Source organism: Hypomesus transpacificus, chromosome 17, assembly GCF_021917145.1.
Source record: "Hypomesus transpacificus isolate Combined female chromosome 17, fHypTra1, whole genome shotgun sequence".
NCBI classification, from domain to species: Eukaryota; Metazoa; Chordata; class Actinopteri; order Osmeriformes; family Osmeridae; genus Hypomesus; species Hypomesus transpacificus.
Genome location: NC_061076.1, coordinates 2091219 through 2108439, shown reverse-complemented (window position 1 = coordinate 2108439; position 17221 = coordinate 2091219). Strand labels below are relative to the sequence as shown.

Genomic DNA, 17221 nt, shown 5'->3' with positions numbered 1-17221 from the left:
GTTCACTCCAATCAGTGGTGGGCACACCTCAAGCACCCCCCCCCCCTCCCCTCCCACCCCACCTTGGAGGCCGCTGGGTCTGCCTGGCAACACCCTAGCACCCGCTGCGACAGGCAGGGCCACCTGCGCGTCCACTAGGGCCGGTCAAAGACAACAGCACATCACCACTGGCGAAGTGAGCCCAGCGTTAGAGGAGGAGTCCTCCACGCTCAGAGCCAAGCGTCAAGGTGCCAAGAGTGGGGCTGATCAGGGGGCCTTGTGTAACCCTGGACAGGGAAGCAGAGCGTGGCAGGAGCAGAAGCAGGTGTTCAGCACGCGCCAGCTGCCGTGGTGTGCTGGAGCCAGAGCCAACGACGCACACATGCGAGCACGTAGCGGGGGGCGCATGGGCAAACCCACAAACCTATCTCTCCCCCAGGAGCGTGCGCGCTGCGCATTCAGAGCATGCACGAGGCTGCGTGCACGCATCTGTTAACGTACGCACGGATCACGCTTCCGTCCACAGACTCGCTCTCCCCCTCGTTAGCTCGTACACACACCAACCCCCTCCGCCTCCCCCCCCCTCCCCCCCCTCCCTTGAGCTCATCAGCAGGCTGGACCCCCGGTCCTGTTTGCAAACTCCACTGTTCTGACTAAATGAGAAAATTAATGAGATGGAGTGAGGAAGAAACAGCACAACCTTCAGTGTGAGTGAGCGCCCCCCCCGCACACACCCACACACACCCCCCCCCCACACACACACCCACACACACCCACCACCCACCCCTCCCCCCCACCTGCCTGTCTGCATGTCTGTCCACCCCATCGTCTGGAAAATCTGCAAGTCAGCCCATTTACCCCATCTACCTGCCTGTCAGTCTGTCTGGGCCTTTAGTAAACACAGAAGGCTTTCCAGCTTGACCCATCCCTGCTCCGCCGTGTCTCCCTGTCTGCATGTTTGTTCTGCAGGGCAGCACTATGTGGAGAGGCATGCGCATGAATACCAGAGCAGGACCGTGAGTAAAACAGACTGTCAACCATGGGCAAACACAGGGAAACCCAAAAGAACCCATCGACTAATCTCTCAGACGCGCTCTCCTCCCACTATACACCTGCACAGGAGAAATGAAACGACATGAAAGAGGAAGACTCCATGAAAGTGTCCTACACTCCAAGCAAGTAAAGACTGCAGCTCTGACTGTTGAAACATAATGAGGCAGCGACTGCCTTGCAGTTTATTTTTGTATGCGCTGTAGCCAAAATGAAATGGAAGCAGTTCCTCAAGCTTCGTGAAGGTGGACAGACAGTCAGAGTATGTCCTGTTTACTCAGGGCCTGAACGGCTGCTGGAGATTCATGACCTCTACTGGGCGTATCAGCGAGGGACACAGCAGCACGCTGAATTCTGAGAAGGAATCTTTGTCAGCGACACACACACACACACACGCCCCCGCGGAAGCACAACATCACACACAATCTCATCAGAAACAAGCTGCTCTGCAAACCGAAAAGCGCAAGTCAAGATTCTCGCAGTTTCATAAAGCCGAAAATAATGCTTACAGCCCGAAACCCATCAGACCCGTCCTCCCTGGTCACTCATCCGGCCCCCGTTTGAAGTCTCTCCACAAGAGCGAGCACATGTTCACTATATGGGTCCCCCCCAGCGTGGCACATTCTCCTGTATGAGCATGTGTAAATGAAAACCTGTACAGCATGATGAGGCAGAAACACCATCACAATTCGACCAGGGCAGGCTTTTCTGTCAGGCCTAATGACTGAATGGGCCCTTTGGGAAACACAGTCACACAGGGCCTAATCAGCCTTTACAATAAACAAGTCGTGATGACGTACCAGGCTCTGCCATGCCATGAACACACGAGCAGCCAACAGAAATCACATCAACTGATATATTAGCTGTGATCAAACTAATGCTGTTGGAATACGTCGTAAGGGGCGTGGGAGTGGGAGAGACCAGATCTTAATCTGAAAGGTCCAAAGTGTGGAGCAGGGGGCGTGAGGAGGGGCAGGGCGGGCAGCATCACAGGCACCTCGTGCATCACAGGCACCTCGCGCTGGAAGGTTGACAGGGCACAAACGCACATACATGCGTGATACGTGTCTGCTGTACTGGCATATGTTGACTTGACTGTGTTGGCAGTGTGCGATGAATTCATATTGTTGGCGGGCTTCGTCGCTTGTGAAGGGAGGGGGGGGGGCTTGTGGGGTGGCTCAAAGATGATAAATGACAGATGCAGTGGGGGGGGGGAGACATGGATACAGGAGGGAGGGAGGGAGGGAGGGAGGGAGGGAGGGAGGGAGGGAGGGAGGGAGGGAGAAACCTGACAAACTGGGGCTGAGATCACACAGGTACCATGCCGTGATAGCCGTGTTAGCGTCTGGAAGTGTGTCAGTGTGTCCATCCACTGTACCAAACCGGTGAGAGGTGTGTGTGTGTGTGTGTGTGTGTGTGAGGGAGTCCATGGGTTATGTCCTGAGGTGGCAGTGCTGTCTAAGAAGCCCGCAGGGACAGACACGCCCTCTGATGAGGACAGGTCGATTTCACAAGTCTGTTGTTGGCACAGGCATCGCCACGGTGACAAATCCCTCCACAGCCCAAGGTGAGGCTGGGAGTTCCGCTGCCATCTGTCAGAGCAGTGAGTGATTCGGGGGGATGTCATACACTTGGGTGACAGGGCGGTACCCTGGGCGGAGCCTGATGAATGCTCCTCTTGGCTGCAGCTTCAATCAACCTCCAGGACTGAATCAATAGTCCATGCAGAGCTGAGAAGAGGTGTTGAGAGGAGAAGGAGAGGGAGAGGGGAGGAACCACACGACAGAGGAAAATTCACTTCCAGAGCCTTTGAATACCATTTGTCGGCAGTCACACCTTGACCGGCATTGACCTTTAACTTTTCCAAGTCCCTGTCATTCACTACGGCAAAGTACATTTACAAAAATACGATCACAGCGGGCAGCCTGGCTCTGACAATCTCCTTCACAACCTTGAGGAATATCACCTGGGAAACACGATGATGGATGGCTTCCTGTGGGAGAACAAGATGGACGAGAGAGAGAGAGAGAGAGAGAGAGAGAGAGAGAGAGAGAGAGAGAGAGAGAGAGAGAGAGAGAAAAGAGAGAGAGAACTCGGGCCTTAGACTCCAATCTATTCATCATGATCATCATTAAATTGCTACAAGTTCGACAAAAGTCCAGTTAGCATAGTGCACAGCCAGGCATAAAATGGATAACTTAATAGAACACTTCTCTATGTCTCCCCCCATTCTCTGTCCATTATTCACACCCACCCTCACTACATAGTGTGTGTGTGTGTGTGTGTGTGAGTGTTGGTGTGTGAGAGTAAGACCATGGCTTCCACAACCCAAGTTGGTCTTCAATTACAGCAAAACCATCAATAACTAATGACAGCAAGAGAGTCAGAGTCAGAAATCGCCGCGACCTCAGACTATTCAGTGAGCATCTTGCGTTGCTCATTAGAAGAAGCACTGAGCAGCACAGTAGAGTGAGGTCGCATCTCTGTTCTAATGAGGGGGAGGAACGTGCCTCTGTTCCTCCTCTGTACCAGTGGTTTTCCCAGACGTACAGGAATGTAACTATCTCACTGCATGCCCCGGGACTGCATGCCCCAGGACTGAAGCAGATAGGCAGGAGGAGAGGAATGGAGCCAGAGCGGCAGGGATGTGAGACAGAACCAGACCTTCACAGAGAAAGAGAGAGAGGACGGGAGAGGGAAAGAGAGAGAGACACAGAGCGAGAGTGAGAGAGGTAGGCAGGGAGGGAGCAGCACTGGTGAGCACTAAGCCAGAGCAGTGCTCCATGGGAAGGAAGGTCACGAGAGCGTCGCTAACATCGTCTAACCCTCTTCTCATCTTCTCTTCTCTCCTTCCCCCCTCTCTCACTCTTCTCCTCCCCCGTGTCCCCCCTCTCCCCTCCCCGGCAGCTTTAGGCCCCGCCCACCAGAGCACACTGATGGGATGAGACCACAGCGTGCCAACCGACACCCAAGAGGCCGGGCGCTCCGATTCAGACGCCCTCACGACCAGCCAGACGCTAGCAGCCAACACCACAACACACTCAGAGCAGAACATGGGGCAAAACAACCCCGACCGCACAAACAGCGTGCTTAAAAGCTTTTTCGTATTTCATGTGTCAGTTCCTTGCAAATCAGCCTTGTGGTTTAAAATAATCCACACGCTTCTATGCTGTCAATCTCTGCATCCACCCCTCTCTGTCCGCCTCTCCATCAGTCTCTCACTCCTTCTCTCTATCACGCCATCTCTTTCTTCCTCTCCATAATACCATCAGTCTCTCTCTCTGTCATACTCTCCCTCTCTCCCCCATCAGTCTCTCTCTCCATCATACTATCAGTCTCTCTCTCCATCATACTATCTCTCTCATCATTCCCATCACAGTCTCTTCTCCAGAGTAGCAGGGGGCAGGAGAGAGGCTGCAGATGGAGGAGGGGGGGTATGGAGAGGGGGGCGTGGGGCTGGTGGTGGAGTGGCACACAGAGAGTGAATCAGGACGGCCCTCTCTGGACCCTGTGAGTGTGGAGCGTCTAGCAGCTCATCCTCTCTCTGCCTTAGTGCCCAACACAGGAGAGAGAGAGAGACAGAGAGAGAGAGAGAGAGAGAGAGAGAGTGGGGGGGGCTCTCAGTAACAAGTGTGAAAGAGAAAGCCTACGTACATCTATTCCCCCCCCCCCTTTGACACAGAGATTCCTTTCGTTTAAAGAGACGACACTCCCGTCTTCACGCTAAGAACATTTTCCACCCATTTTCACCCTGAGAAGTTCACCCGGAGGAGGAGGGCTTCACACTCTGACACGTCCAGTCCTGTGACTCGTGAGCTCTGTGGAGCGTGAGCTCTTTGGAGCGTGTGTTCCTCCGTCTCTGGGTTCCTCGCCCTGGGCTCCGTGACCGCTGGCCTGGCAGTAACGCCGCCGTACACACGCCCGCTCACAACAACATGACACCACACACGGTGAGGGGCAAACGGTGAGAGTGAGAGTGTAAACTTTTGCGCGAGGGGAGCAAAAAGACATTAAAGTGACAAGCATCTAAGAGAGGATTAGAGATGTTCATATTTTCCATCCTGAAAGACAGTGTTTCTCATTTTAACTCGAGCTTTTCATAATTCATGTCTGTGAGCTGTTTTCCTGCTGTCGGCCTGACGGTCACGCTAAACCAGATTCGGCTCGATGTCTCTAGCGCCCACCTCGCGATGGAAGCAGAAATATAATTATTAGAGTGGCTCTACTGATTAAAAGACTTGGATGAATGCGTGCACACGCCCCCCAGTGTCCATACAGGAGGGTGATTAATTCTGACTCGGATGAGATTATTCATCTATGACAAAGACTCGACACACACACAGGTAGATAGAGTGCAGGAGGAAGGAAGGAGTACTGAAATAGTGGGGGACTGAAAGATAACTGTTCATCAGAATGCCAGGGCTGAATCATGTCTGAATGCGCTACCTTTCCTTCAACTCATCATCCCATTGGCCCAGCCCCAACCCCCAGCCCCGACCCCCAGCCCCAACCCCCAGCCCCAACCCCAACCCCCAGCCCCCAACCCCAACCCCGACCCCCAGCCCCCAGCCCCAACCCCCAGCCCCTGTCATCTCCTCCCCTTTCCAAGGGCGAGGTGTGCTGAGAGGACAGGAGAGCAGAGCAGGAAGTGCTCCCCCTGGGGGCTGGCCACGGCCCTGCCTCTCCTCCGCCGCTCTGACGGACGGCATCAGAAAACAGCCCGCAGCGCCGCCACGTACAGCTGATCAGAACCCACTGGATCACAGGTCATCGGGGCGCATGGGAGCAGAGGGCGTTGTTAACGATGACGGGCGAGTGTCTGGGAGACCTCAGGGGACGGCTGCAGGAAGGCTGGCGGCACACATGTAGTCATTCAGCAGACACTCTTATCCAGAGCGACTTACAAGTACAGGGACATTCCCCCCGAGGCAAGTAGGGTGAAGTGCCTTGCCCAAGGACACAACGTCATTTGGTACAGCCGGGAATTATACCGGCAACCTTCTGATTAATAGCCTGATTCCCTAACCGCTCAGCCATCTGAATCCCCATACACTGGGGAGCAGGTTTTAGTGAGCCACGTTCTGACGCCTCCTCCTTCAGCAGACTGTGTCAGCTGTGTGACAGCTGTACGGCCTTACTAACAATGACACTGTGGAAGAGGCTGTGTGGAAGTCTGTCTGGAATACACAGAGATCTTTTGGTTTCAGTCCGTTTCATCCATCACAGAGGATATCCCTGAACCACACACACAAACAGGTCTGTTAAAAGGGGAGTGTGTGAAACAGCTCAGAATGTCATTATGTGGAAGTGCTATTCCATCTCTCTTATTTGGGATATTCTGCCATCAGATGTCACTCAGATTGGACAGCCCTTCATCTCCCCATACCCTCCCCTTTAACTAACACACTGAGCTTCCAAAGACAGACAGGCATACAGGCAGGCAGGTAGACAGACAGACAGACAGACAGACAGACAGGCAGGCAAACAGGCAGACAGGCAGGCAGGTAGACAGGCAGACAGACAGGCAGACAGGTAGACAGGCAGACAGACAGGCAGACAGGTTGACAGGCAGACAGGCAGACAGGTAAACAAACAGGTAGACAGACAGGCAGGCAGGCAGACCATACATGTGAGATATCTGCTTACTGTTACATTTACAGAGCTGCTGGACATTACACTGTGTAAAACTCATCAGCGTAGCTTTTCCAGATGCATATTAGTGCTAAGGTTGCATTTCATATTGTGTAATGCAAACACTTTTCAAAAACAATGGCCTATTTCCTGTTCACTAAGGTTGTGTAGTCTGCAAAGATTAACAATGAACCATACATTAACAATGAACCATCATGGCAATTCCTGTTTATCATTGTGATCCACCACCTCAGCAAAAGAAACAGAAAGATGGCTTATATTAGGAGTGTTGAATCGGCTTTTTGGATGTAGTTGGACACAAACTAAACACACAATGCAGAGTTCTTCAGGCCCTGGTGGTTTCTGGTCTTGGCGCATCCCACCAACCACTTAATTTGATGTAATAAACTTTCCATTTTGTTCCCGGAGGACCTCCAGCTAAAAGCATTCCTGTGTAGTTGTCCTTGAGACGAGTCAATGTTGTTATGGCTTTTTTTACTCAGTTTTTTATCCAGCGATTCCTCCTTCCAACACTTCCTTCTTATTACCACTGTCCACCACAAGCTACAGTAAGGCTTGAGTGTTCCTACATGACCTGGTCCCCTCTTGCTTCCTGTCCCTCACCATTAGCCCCCCCGCCCATCTCTCTCTCTCCCCCCCTCTCCTCCTCTCTCCCCCTCTCCCTGTCTCTCCCCCTCACTCTCCCCACTCTCCCTCTATCCCCCTCTGCCACCTCCCCATCTTTCTCTCTCTCTTTCCCTTCCTCTCCCCCCCTCTCTCCCTCTCTCCTCCTCCCCTCCGACCTTGTCCTAGTGCCCTACTCCAGTGTTGACCGTAGCGCTGCAGACTGGTCCGCTCTGCTCCACCACACCTCCGGGCCACTCAAGGACAGAACTCTTTATGACAGCGTCTTATTGTCCTGAAAGCAAGGTTTATCCTCCCAGTGAAAGAGCTAATAAAAGAACTCCCTCTGTCCATCCCTTCTCCACATCCACTCATCCTTCAGTCTCTCTCCCCTCTCCTTCATTTCCCCCTCTTTGGTTTACAGAGATGGTTAAATGAGCACCCTGAAACCACTATCACACTTGATTGTGCAGTTGTGCACGCTCACACACAAACACACACACACACACGCAAACACACAAACAAATCACACACTTGCATGCATACACTGCACAACACAAAACATAGACTTGTCAAATTATTGACAGCATGCAGTCATTTTTACTTTTGTGGTCCTAAAGAATCCTCTGTGGATGAAAGAGAGATGTGGGGATAGGGAGTGGGGGGCTTGCATGCTGTCTGATGAGATAATTGTGTGTCATCAGACTAAAAGAGAGGAAGAAAAGAAGAGACGTGTGTATGGTGTGGGTGGAGTGGTAATTGGAGAAGATGAGGGGTTGGAGTGGGAAGTTCTGAGTTGGGTTCATCAGACTCCTTGAGTCACTCTGCGGCAAGAATCTCTCTCTCAGTCAATATTTCATTTGTGTCTCTCCCCTACCACTGGTCTGCCTTTGTGTCTCTTCTGTGATTGCTGTACTCAGTTTCCCAGTGTTCCTCTGTCTAATTATCTGCTTTCCACCCTCTGAGTCACTCACTTCATCACCCCCCATCGTCTTCCTCTCCTCCCCCAGCTCTCTTTCCCCCACAGGATGGCAGGGCATGTTGTTTTCATCCATAATGACTGTCTACTCTGCCAGCAGCTGAGAGAGGAACCTGCTGGCTGGGCAGCTCCCGGCTCAGAAGCAACAGCTACTTCTGTCTGGCAGTAGTACATGTGGGTAGTCAGATGGCTGAGCGGTGAGGGAGTCGGGCTAGTAATCAGAAGGTTGCAGGATCAATTCCCCGCTGTGCCAAATGAAGTTGTGTCCTTGGGCAAGGCACTTCACCCTACTTGTCTTGGTACTTACTTGGTACTTTTGTCCTGTACTTACAGTAAGTCGCTCTGGATAAGAGCGTCTGCTAAATGACTAAAATGTAAATGTGCTGGGTTCTCTACCTGGGGGGGGAGGGAAGAGAGAAAGAGAGAGAGAGACAGGGAGAGAGAGAGAGAGACAGAGAGAGAGAGAGAGAGACGGAGAGAGAGACTGTTCTGAGTAAGGGAAGGCTGATGAATAACGCAGGGTGACAACACACATCCAGAAATCAACCCCATCCTTCTGCAGAGCTGAATATCTGGTAACAAGAAAAGCACAAAAAATGATCCAATATGAATGGAATCCGCACTCCCAATGACAGCTAGTGATTCAAGGAGCCTTAGAAGAGCGCATTGGCAAACACTCATTTTTCTTGCATTAACAGAGCAACATTTAACCACACCTGGCCCGGAGCGCTGTGTTTGCATAGCGCCGGCAAACATTTATTTATATTTGCGCACGCTGTGGAGGTTTAGGTGCTCTGTAATTGAATAAATAAGACGCATTAAGAGTATTAAACATCTCCCCGCGGTGCAACGGCTTGTTGAGTGCAGGGATCAGGGGAAGGGGGGGAGAGGGAGTGGGGGATAGGGGGAGGGGGGGGGGGGTCCTCCACACTGTCCAGACGCTCCACTCAAGAGCCCTGGGGCTGGGGAGAGCGATACGGCCTCTATGACCGACTTAATTTGACCTTTGACCTATATATATATACACACAAGTTATTCTAAATATATAATTAATACAATTATATATAGTGCCTTAGGGGAGGTGGTGAAGGTGTCCAAGGGGAGTAAAGATGGATGACACAGACCAGGGTTGGAGGAAGAACTAAGAGGAGAGAGGCGGGCTGAAGGGGGAGTAAGATACTGTGGGGAATGCCGGGCTGAATCCAGGCAGGCAAAAGGCCGTAGCGTAGGTCACCTTGAAGAGAGAGGCAGCTAGAGAGATGAGGCAGCTTAACAAACACCTTTCAGACATTCCTCACTCTGCTAAAGCACATAAAGCATGCCAGGTCTTCTACAGTCACTTCCTCTCTCAGCCATGGGAGCGTGGGTCGGGGATAGACATGCCTGACAGACTGATACCTCATGTGGACACGCATGTGAGACATCCTCCAAAGATCTTTGGAAACAAATCTGATTTCGGAAATCGTTCCGTGTCATGTGATGGACTCTGCACTGGTTTGACAGGAAATGCATTTAGTCATCATTATACCTGATGGTTCCTGCTGCAGCTGAGCAAATGACCAACAGACACAGAAGTAGGACACATTCACGGAGGTGTGAAATATGCTCATGTGTTTTGACAAAATGTCATAAACATATGTTAGCAAGTGTGTGTGTGTGTTGGTGTGTGTGTTTTAGGGGTTATATAACAAGTGCGAATGTGAATTATTTCTCTCTCACACGCTCTCTCCCCCCCCACGTTCTTAGATCTGTTTCATCTCTCTCACATATGTCTCTCTCTTTCACATACATACAGATTTCTCTCCTTCTCTTGCTCTCACTTTCGCACATTTGACTTTTTCCTTTCCCTCCCTCACCCTCCGTCTCCTCCACTCCTCCCCCCGTTATCAGCCCAGCGTGAGATGGCACTGTGGGTGTGAGGGGCCGCCTGGCGGTGCCTGCTATTCCATTAACACACCAACCCTGTAGCATTAACAAGCATGCTGCACTCTGCCCTGCCGCCTGCCTGCCTGCCTGCCTCACAGCTAAGGATAGGCTCATGCGAGCATCCTATTGTTGAATATCAGATTATAAAGTCATGGAGGAACACCTACTGTATAGGCATCTTATCAGCTAGTCTGGATAGCATCGACCACGTCACTGACGAGAGCCCAGGCTGGCATCATCCCTTCAGCGTCGCCCCAGGGTATTTTGGGATTGAATTGGAATCCAGATCCATGTACCTCAGAGCAAGTGATGCTTTAATAATGGAGGGGGAGGAGGAGCGAGGCTAGAGCCAACAGGACAAGCATGAGTGGGAATGGTGAAGACAGAGTCGACAGTGTGCAGTCTAGGCTGGGTCCTGCGGAAAGCTCTTCATCTTTTCATGAATGACAATATCTGGAGAATTGTTTTTATCCGATTCTTTACCCAATCCATTCTTTTGAAAACCGTCAAGCCTACTTTTTGGGGTAGTTGGCGTTGGAGAACTGCTGGTCTTCAACTAGGTTTGGAACCTGTAGGGGTGCTTCTTAACCAATTTGTTGTTTTGAGAAAAGCATAAAGCTACAACTTTCAAGGAGAAATGTGTTTTTTTGTCAAATATAGTACGTAAAGAGAACGAGTTCAGTCTGAGCAAAAAGATGGAATCAGTCTCCTGTGAATAGCCATTTGGTTCCTTTTGAAGATAACAGCAGGAATACAATTACATCCCACTAGATGCAGTAATACCAGAATGCTAGAAGGGGAGGGTCAACACACTGCCTCAGCAGGGCGGAATACTCAAAATATCCATTTATTCAGGCCGAAATTACAGAAACACCTCAATTTCAATGCACTGACAATGGTGACAATGGAAAAAAGCACTCAGTGTGCTATTGATTTGAGGTTTTTCCTGGTGTTTGGTTGTTTAGGCCAGGTGTCCCTATGGCGACAAGCTTTGTGCCGCTATTGAGTCTGCCCTTTGAGAGACTGCTGAGGTGCTCTGAAGTAAGGTCCCCAGGGAGAGAGAGAAGGGAGAGAGACACTGCGAAAGAGATAGAGAGAGATGAGAGAGACAGGGACAAAATGAGACAGAGATATGGATGACATGCGATTATAGAGCAGAGTAGCAGTCTAGACTAATGCCAAAACACCACACACTAACCAATTCCAGCTTCAGTAATAATGAGAGTGCTTTCCGTGTGATAAGAAGAAGTTGAGTCGTGCTGACAACAGCCGGTTGGTACAGAGCAGCAAGGTGTTTCCAGGGTTCTGGCTGGTCTTGGGTGGGTGGGGCTAGCTGAGCACTGGCCAATAGTCATGAATCCAGACCACATCCCCTCCCTGTGGAGGAGCGGCCTGTGATGCCCCAGGCAGCAGCCTGGTCAACACACAGGGCTGGATCCAGACAGGGTCTGGCTGGGGTACACATTAAAGAGGGGGGAGAGATGGCTGCGTGTGTGTGTGTACTAGCAGAATGCTAACTCTGTTGGTCTGAGCTCAGTACAGTATGGGAGGTTTTGATGTTCATATCAAACATTTGCGAGCAGATTATCAGGGAAGGAGAGGGGGGGGGGGGGGGGGGGGAGAGAGACCAGCAATAGGGATGAGAGAGAAATGCAATTTCTTAGCAGAAACAGAGACAAGAGACCTTGGTTAAGGAATCAGAGGCAATTGCAAACAAGAGATAACAGTGACGTTGACCTGTTTAAACTCATGTGACTGTGACAATGATTACGGGACATCCAGCCGTGAGTCAGTATCCAATACTGGCCTTTAGATAAGGAGGCAGTGGAGAGACGTTGATGGCTTATCTCAGAGAGAGATGCAGCTCCAAACCCTTAGGCAAAGATACTACCCTCACAGGCACAATGCACAAACATCAGTAGTAGTGTGCCACAGGAACACACAAACAAGAAGATTTACTGAGACGGTATAGCACAGTGACAGACACATACAATCGCCCGCGCAGCACACACAGTACACACCCTCCGGCATGCTGAACAATACACACACACACACACACACACACACACACACACACACACATACTATCCCCTCATTCAGTCAGGCCATGATGTAGCACGTCTCCAGGCAGACTGCTGAGGTAATGGGCCATATTCATCTTCTCTCTCTCGCTCTCTCTCAGTCTCTCTCACTCTCTCTCTCTCTCTGTCTCTCTCTCTCACTCTCTCTCTCTCTCTCTCTCTCTCTCGCTCTATCTCTCTCTCTCTCTCGCTCTCTCTCTCTCTCTCAGTCTCTCTCACTCTCTCTCTCTCTCTCTCTCTCTCTCTCTCTCTCTCTCTCTCTCTCTCTCGCTCTGTCTCTCTCTCTCAGTCTCTCTCGCTCTCTCTCACTCTCTCTCTCTCTCCTGCCCTCTCTCTCTCTTGCCCTCCTCATCCCTCTACCTCTCTCTCCCTGCTGGCGTGGACGCAGGGTCCAGCTCTGCTTCTCCCCCTGCTGACATGACGTCTCCTCATCTCTCCTCCCGACAGGTGGATCCGTCCCTCATCTCTCCTCCCAGACTCTGTCAGTCTCTCCTGTCTCCCTACCCACACCCCCTAATCTCTCAGCCAAGCTCCCACTACGGCACCACACCTCTGACAAACAACAGACCGTCACCACCGTCACGCTAAGCCCTCCTACTCTTGAAAGACTACCGCCGTCTTTCAAATACCTCTGCCGCTATCAGTCTTCCAGGGCACACTAGCCTCTCTTAGGGGTGAGTGAGTAGAGGACTGGAGGCTGCTCACGCTCAGTCCTCGCTCCCGGAACGGCGTGATAATGCCACATTAACCATAAATGCATCCATTCGAGTCTGCACTTAATATGATGCAATGGCCAATTCAAATGAAGTGAAAAGTATCTATTCAAAACTGATCAAACGTTTAGTGAGCTGGAACAAGTATGAGATGAGGATGAGATATTTACAAGCCTCTTGGTCACTCTAAGGGGAAATAGCAGCTAATCTATCCATGCTATAATCATCCAGCCTAGTGATTAGGCCACATGTTGGGTGTGCTAGTGTCTAATTACAGTGATGAAAACAGACAGCTACTACTACTACAGTGTGTGTGTGTTTGTGTGTGTATGTGTGTAGGTGTGTGTGTGTTTGTGTGTGTATGTGTGTAGGTGTGTGTGTGTTTGTGTGTGTATGTGTGTAGGTGTGTGTGTGTAGGGCGTAGGGCCCACGCCTGGCAGGAGGAGTGTAACTGTGGACTGTCACGTTGTGAGGGAGGCATTTTGGCAGACACTGATGTAGTCTGTCATTCTCATCAATCAGCTTTTAAACAGTGTCCTAATCCCACCCTGACCAACACAGCCACTGTCACCATCAGGCTCACGTGCATTCTAGAAGTCACACACACAATATATATGAAATCAATCCAAGGGAGCATACCATGTCGTCTAGGGTCTAACTGCAGAGTCCCAGGTTCAAATCCAGCCTGAGCCTTCATATCCTACATATCCTTCCCTCTCTCTCTCACTTACATTTCCTGTTTCTCTTTACCATCTGTTTAAATAAAATTAAGTATTTATATATATATATATATATATATATATATATATTTATATTTATATTTATATAAATAGAAATAATCTGAATGTTTAACCTTCTAAGCTCGCATCACTGCCTTTAGAAGAGTTAATAGCATTGCTCACACACACATAGGCCTACAATTTGCAAACTGACCTTCACGGTAAATCCACTGGTCCACATATGCTGTATTTTGTGTCGCTGTTCCATCACTCACTTCACACAGAACCCCTGTTCCCACAATCCTCCCTGTGGCCATTCATCACAATGTCACTCAAACGCTGACTCTGGTCCCTGGAGTGCTGTGCTAATATAGGTGTGTGTGTGCACATGTGGGTTGTCCAGATATATATACATATATATATATATGTATATATATATATGCCAGAGTAGTAACAGAAAAATTACTAATATGAACAAATTGGAAGAGAGAAAGGAGAAAAAGGGTTGACCAGGGCAACAGGCTGAGATTAGGACAGTCACTTCAAGTGGGCTGTCAACATGATTTGCCTCCAGCACAACATTCAAAAGGGCGTTGCATTACATGAATTACTAAAGAGATGCTCCAAGGGAGAGTTGAGACATAAACAGAGCAAAGACCACTAGAAACTGTGGGCAGTTAGTACACAGTGTTTTCTAGTTCTCCACTTCCCCTCCATAAATGGACTGAGAGCATAGGAGAGCTCTCCTTACAGATACAAGCTACACCAGGGTAGAAATCACGGCAGAGGGAGAAGAAAACCACCAAACAAGACACCCAGGCCTTCTATTAAGCTAAATAATAAAACACATATCATGCCACTGTTACAGTACCTTCCCAATTAACACGAGTGCAGTGAACTAGAGATGACACATGACGATATCGGTCCACCTGGGAGCACAACAACAGGAGACCTGGAAGCCTTTCCTCAGATGAATCCCAGCTGCCAGCTAGTGGACTTAGACCCAGACGTGTCTTTGTTGTTCTCACTCAAAGACAAGAGTGCTCTCCTCAAACACAGACACTCATCAAAGCACTTCAGAACCCACAAGAACTTCTAAAGCTGTGCATGTGTGCTAGCATAGCCGTGGAGCTGCAAGGGAAGGCCAACAAAGGCAGAAACTGATTAGCAACAGCCTGAACATGAAGGCTCATTTCTTTATTTGCTACAGAACAGGGAGCTAGGATTTAGAGCTGGCGTCCTGAAAGCCCACCTGAGAAGATAATTAGGCCTTCGTTCTAAAGGCATACCCAAGGAGAAGGGAGAAAAGGACTTGTTGGAGAAGGACCTGTTGCTGATACAATAATGTGGAGGTCCCACTAAACACAGACTGGAGAGGACTAGGTCCACATTGAAACAACAATGCACCTGCAGATTCTGTCTGTGTTTAAAGTATGCTGTTTATTCAAACCAAGCTGTGATCCAGCTGTAAATAGAACACCCAGCCCCTCAGTGGGGCTCTGGAGAAGGGAAAGCCACGGCAGAGCAGTGTGGGTGAGCAACAGCAGCTATCAACAATCATCAAGTCAACTCGCCGCCCAAGAAACAGCCATTTCTGGAAGCTTCCACTTTCACAAAAGGAGAAAACACGGCTCACACGGCACTGCCCTCAGTGCCACAATCCTCTGAGGACCGGACTGGGTAGCAGCAGCATATGGGGTTCAAACCAGCACCCCAAGCGCCTCGACTAAGGCAGAGAGACTAGAACTGGACTCACGGTTTTGAAGTCGCGATGGCTGCACTCCTGTCCTTGGTATCGACAGTAGAGAATCATCTCCTTCAGGTCGTGGCCCACCCTCTCTGTGAACTCGCGCATGCTGAAGGGCTTGGGCCGGTAGGCGCTGAAGTTGGCTTTGTCGCTGAGGAAAGCCAGCACGTCCGGCTCAGCCAGATGGGGCTCGGGGATCCTCAGGTGGACGTCCAGCAGTGCCAGCAGCTCTCCCGCGTGGTACAGGTCGTTGCGGGTAAGGCGGCTGAAGCGGTAGGCGTTGAGGTTGCAGATGGTGACGGCGGGGAACACCAGGCTGCCCGACACCACGGCGTCCAGGCTGGTCACATGGGGGTAGGAGAAGAAGTAAGCCAGGCGTTCGGTGCTCTCCAGGGCCAGCAGTCCCATGCAGGCCAGAAGGGCGGCGGCCCAGAGCAGGCGGCGCGGAGTGGGCCGGCCGTAGGGGAAGATGAAGCGAAGGCCGTGGAGCGTGCTGGTGTTGGCGAAGGACTGCCAGGAGGAGGGGCACTCGCCAGAGTTCTCCAGGCTCCCCTCACTGCCACAGCTCTCCTTCAAATCCATCATGCCCCCCCCCAGCCCTGCAGCCAAGGAGCCCCCAGTACACACACCTGCACACAAAGAGGAGTGGTCAGCACCTGGGAGACAGCACTATACCTGCGCCACACACCTGAGGAGAATCGGACACACAGAGAGCACGCCTGTCGTAGTACACACGCAGAGAGAAACTATGTCCGACGTGGAGAAACACACATTTTCAAAGCTAACCGACTACAATGCACTTCTGAAAAAGTATCTAAACACAAAAAAAACACAAACAAACAGCAAGAAGTCCAGACCCCCCCCCCGCCCCACCCCCCCAGTAACCACGCGAGATCAGCAGGAGCAGGAGGAGAGAGAGAAGAGAGAGACGCTCCCACCGGGCATCTCTCCACTCCCACCCCCCCACCACTGTTCCACTGTCCCTTGAGCGGATAGTTACTGTGTGTGCCAGTATGCCCATGGCTCATCCTCCATGCTCCCTACCCCCAGCCCACACCATCTCTCGCTCTCTGGGTCGGTTTGTTATCGTTGACAAAATCCCAGAGGTAAGTCCAGCGTGGCACACAGAGCAGGAGGGAGAGGCATTTCAGCCACGAGCCAATCAAAGCCGCCTCTGTGTGTTCAGTGTTCCCACTTCACACGCACGCACACACACACACACACATTCCGCTATCTGAATCGCCCTGTAATGAGAAGCTTAAGCACCTCGTTCAGCCTAGCGATATGACATCCAGCCAGCGCGTGAGTGTGTGTGAGCCTGAGAGTGTGTGTCTGTGTGTGAAAGAGAGAGAGAGAGTGGAAGAGAGAGACAGAGTGATGATTGGGGAGGGACGGACGCCGATGATCAGAGCCGCCAGTTAGACGCACGTGTCGATCCAAACTCCTCCCGCTTTCCTTTGGCCAGATGCATTTCCTCCGCTTCCTCTCAGCAGCTCATCCATGAGGCAGTGAACAACAGTGGAGCCTGGAGAGACGGAGAAGCACAATCACACACACACTCTGGTACAGAGAGAGCGAGAGAGAGAGAGCGCGAGAGAGGGGGGAGAGGGAGAAAACTAGAGGGGGCAGAGCACGCACAAACACTCGTCTCGCTCTTTTGGCACAGCCACGTCTCTTATTGAATCCGTTCCAGTTTCTCCCTTTTTCACTCCCTCATTTGTCTTCCTGAAAACTGTTTTCATATTCCAAATGTAACCAGTAACCGAGTGATG

General features: G+C 51.0%; 1 protein-coding gene across 1 annotated transcript in view; it reads right to left on the bottom strand.

Moving 5' to 3' along the window:
• Positions 1–16882, bottom strand: part of asic2 (acid-sensing (proton-gated) ion channel 2) — a 160376-nt gene extending 143494 nt beyond the window's left edge. The window contains exons 1-2 of the mRNA XM_047038897.1: positions 16716–16882; positions 15459–16078 (exon numbers count right to left, since the gene is read on the bottom strand). Coding sequence (XP_046894853.1) covers positions 15459–16034 — 576 coding nt within the window. The 5' untranslated portion in view covers positions 16035–16078; positions 16716–16882. The remainder of the gene's footprint in view (positions 1–15458; positions 16079–16715) is intronic.
• Positions 16883–17221: the final 339 nt, after the last annotated feature.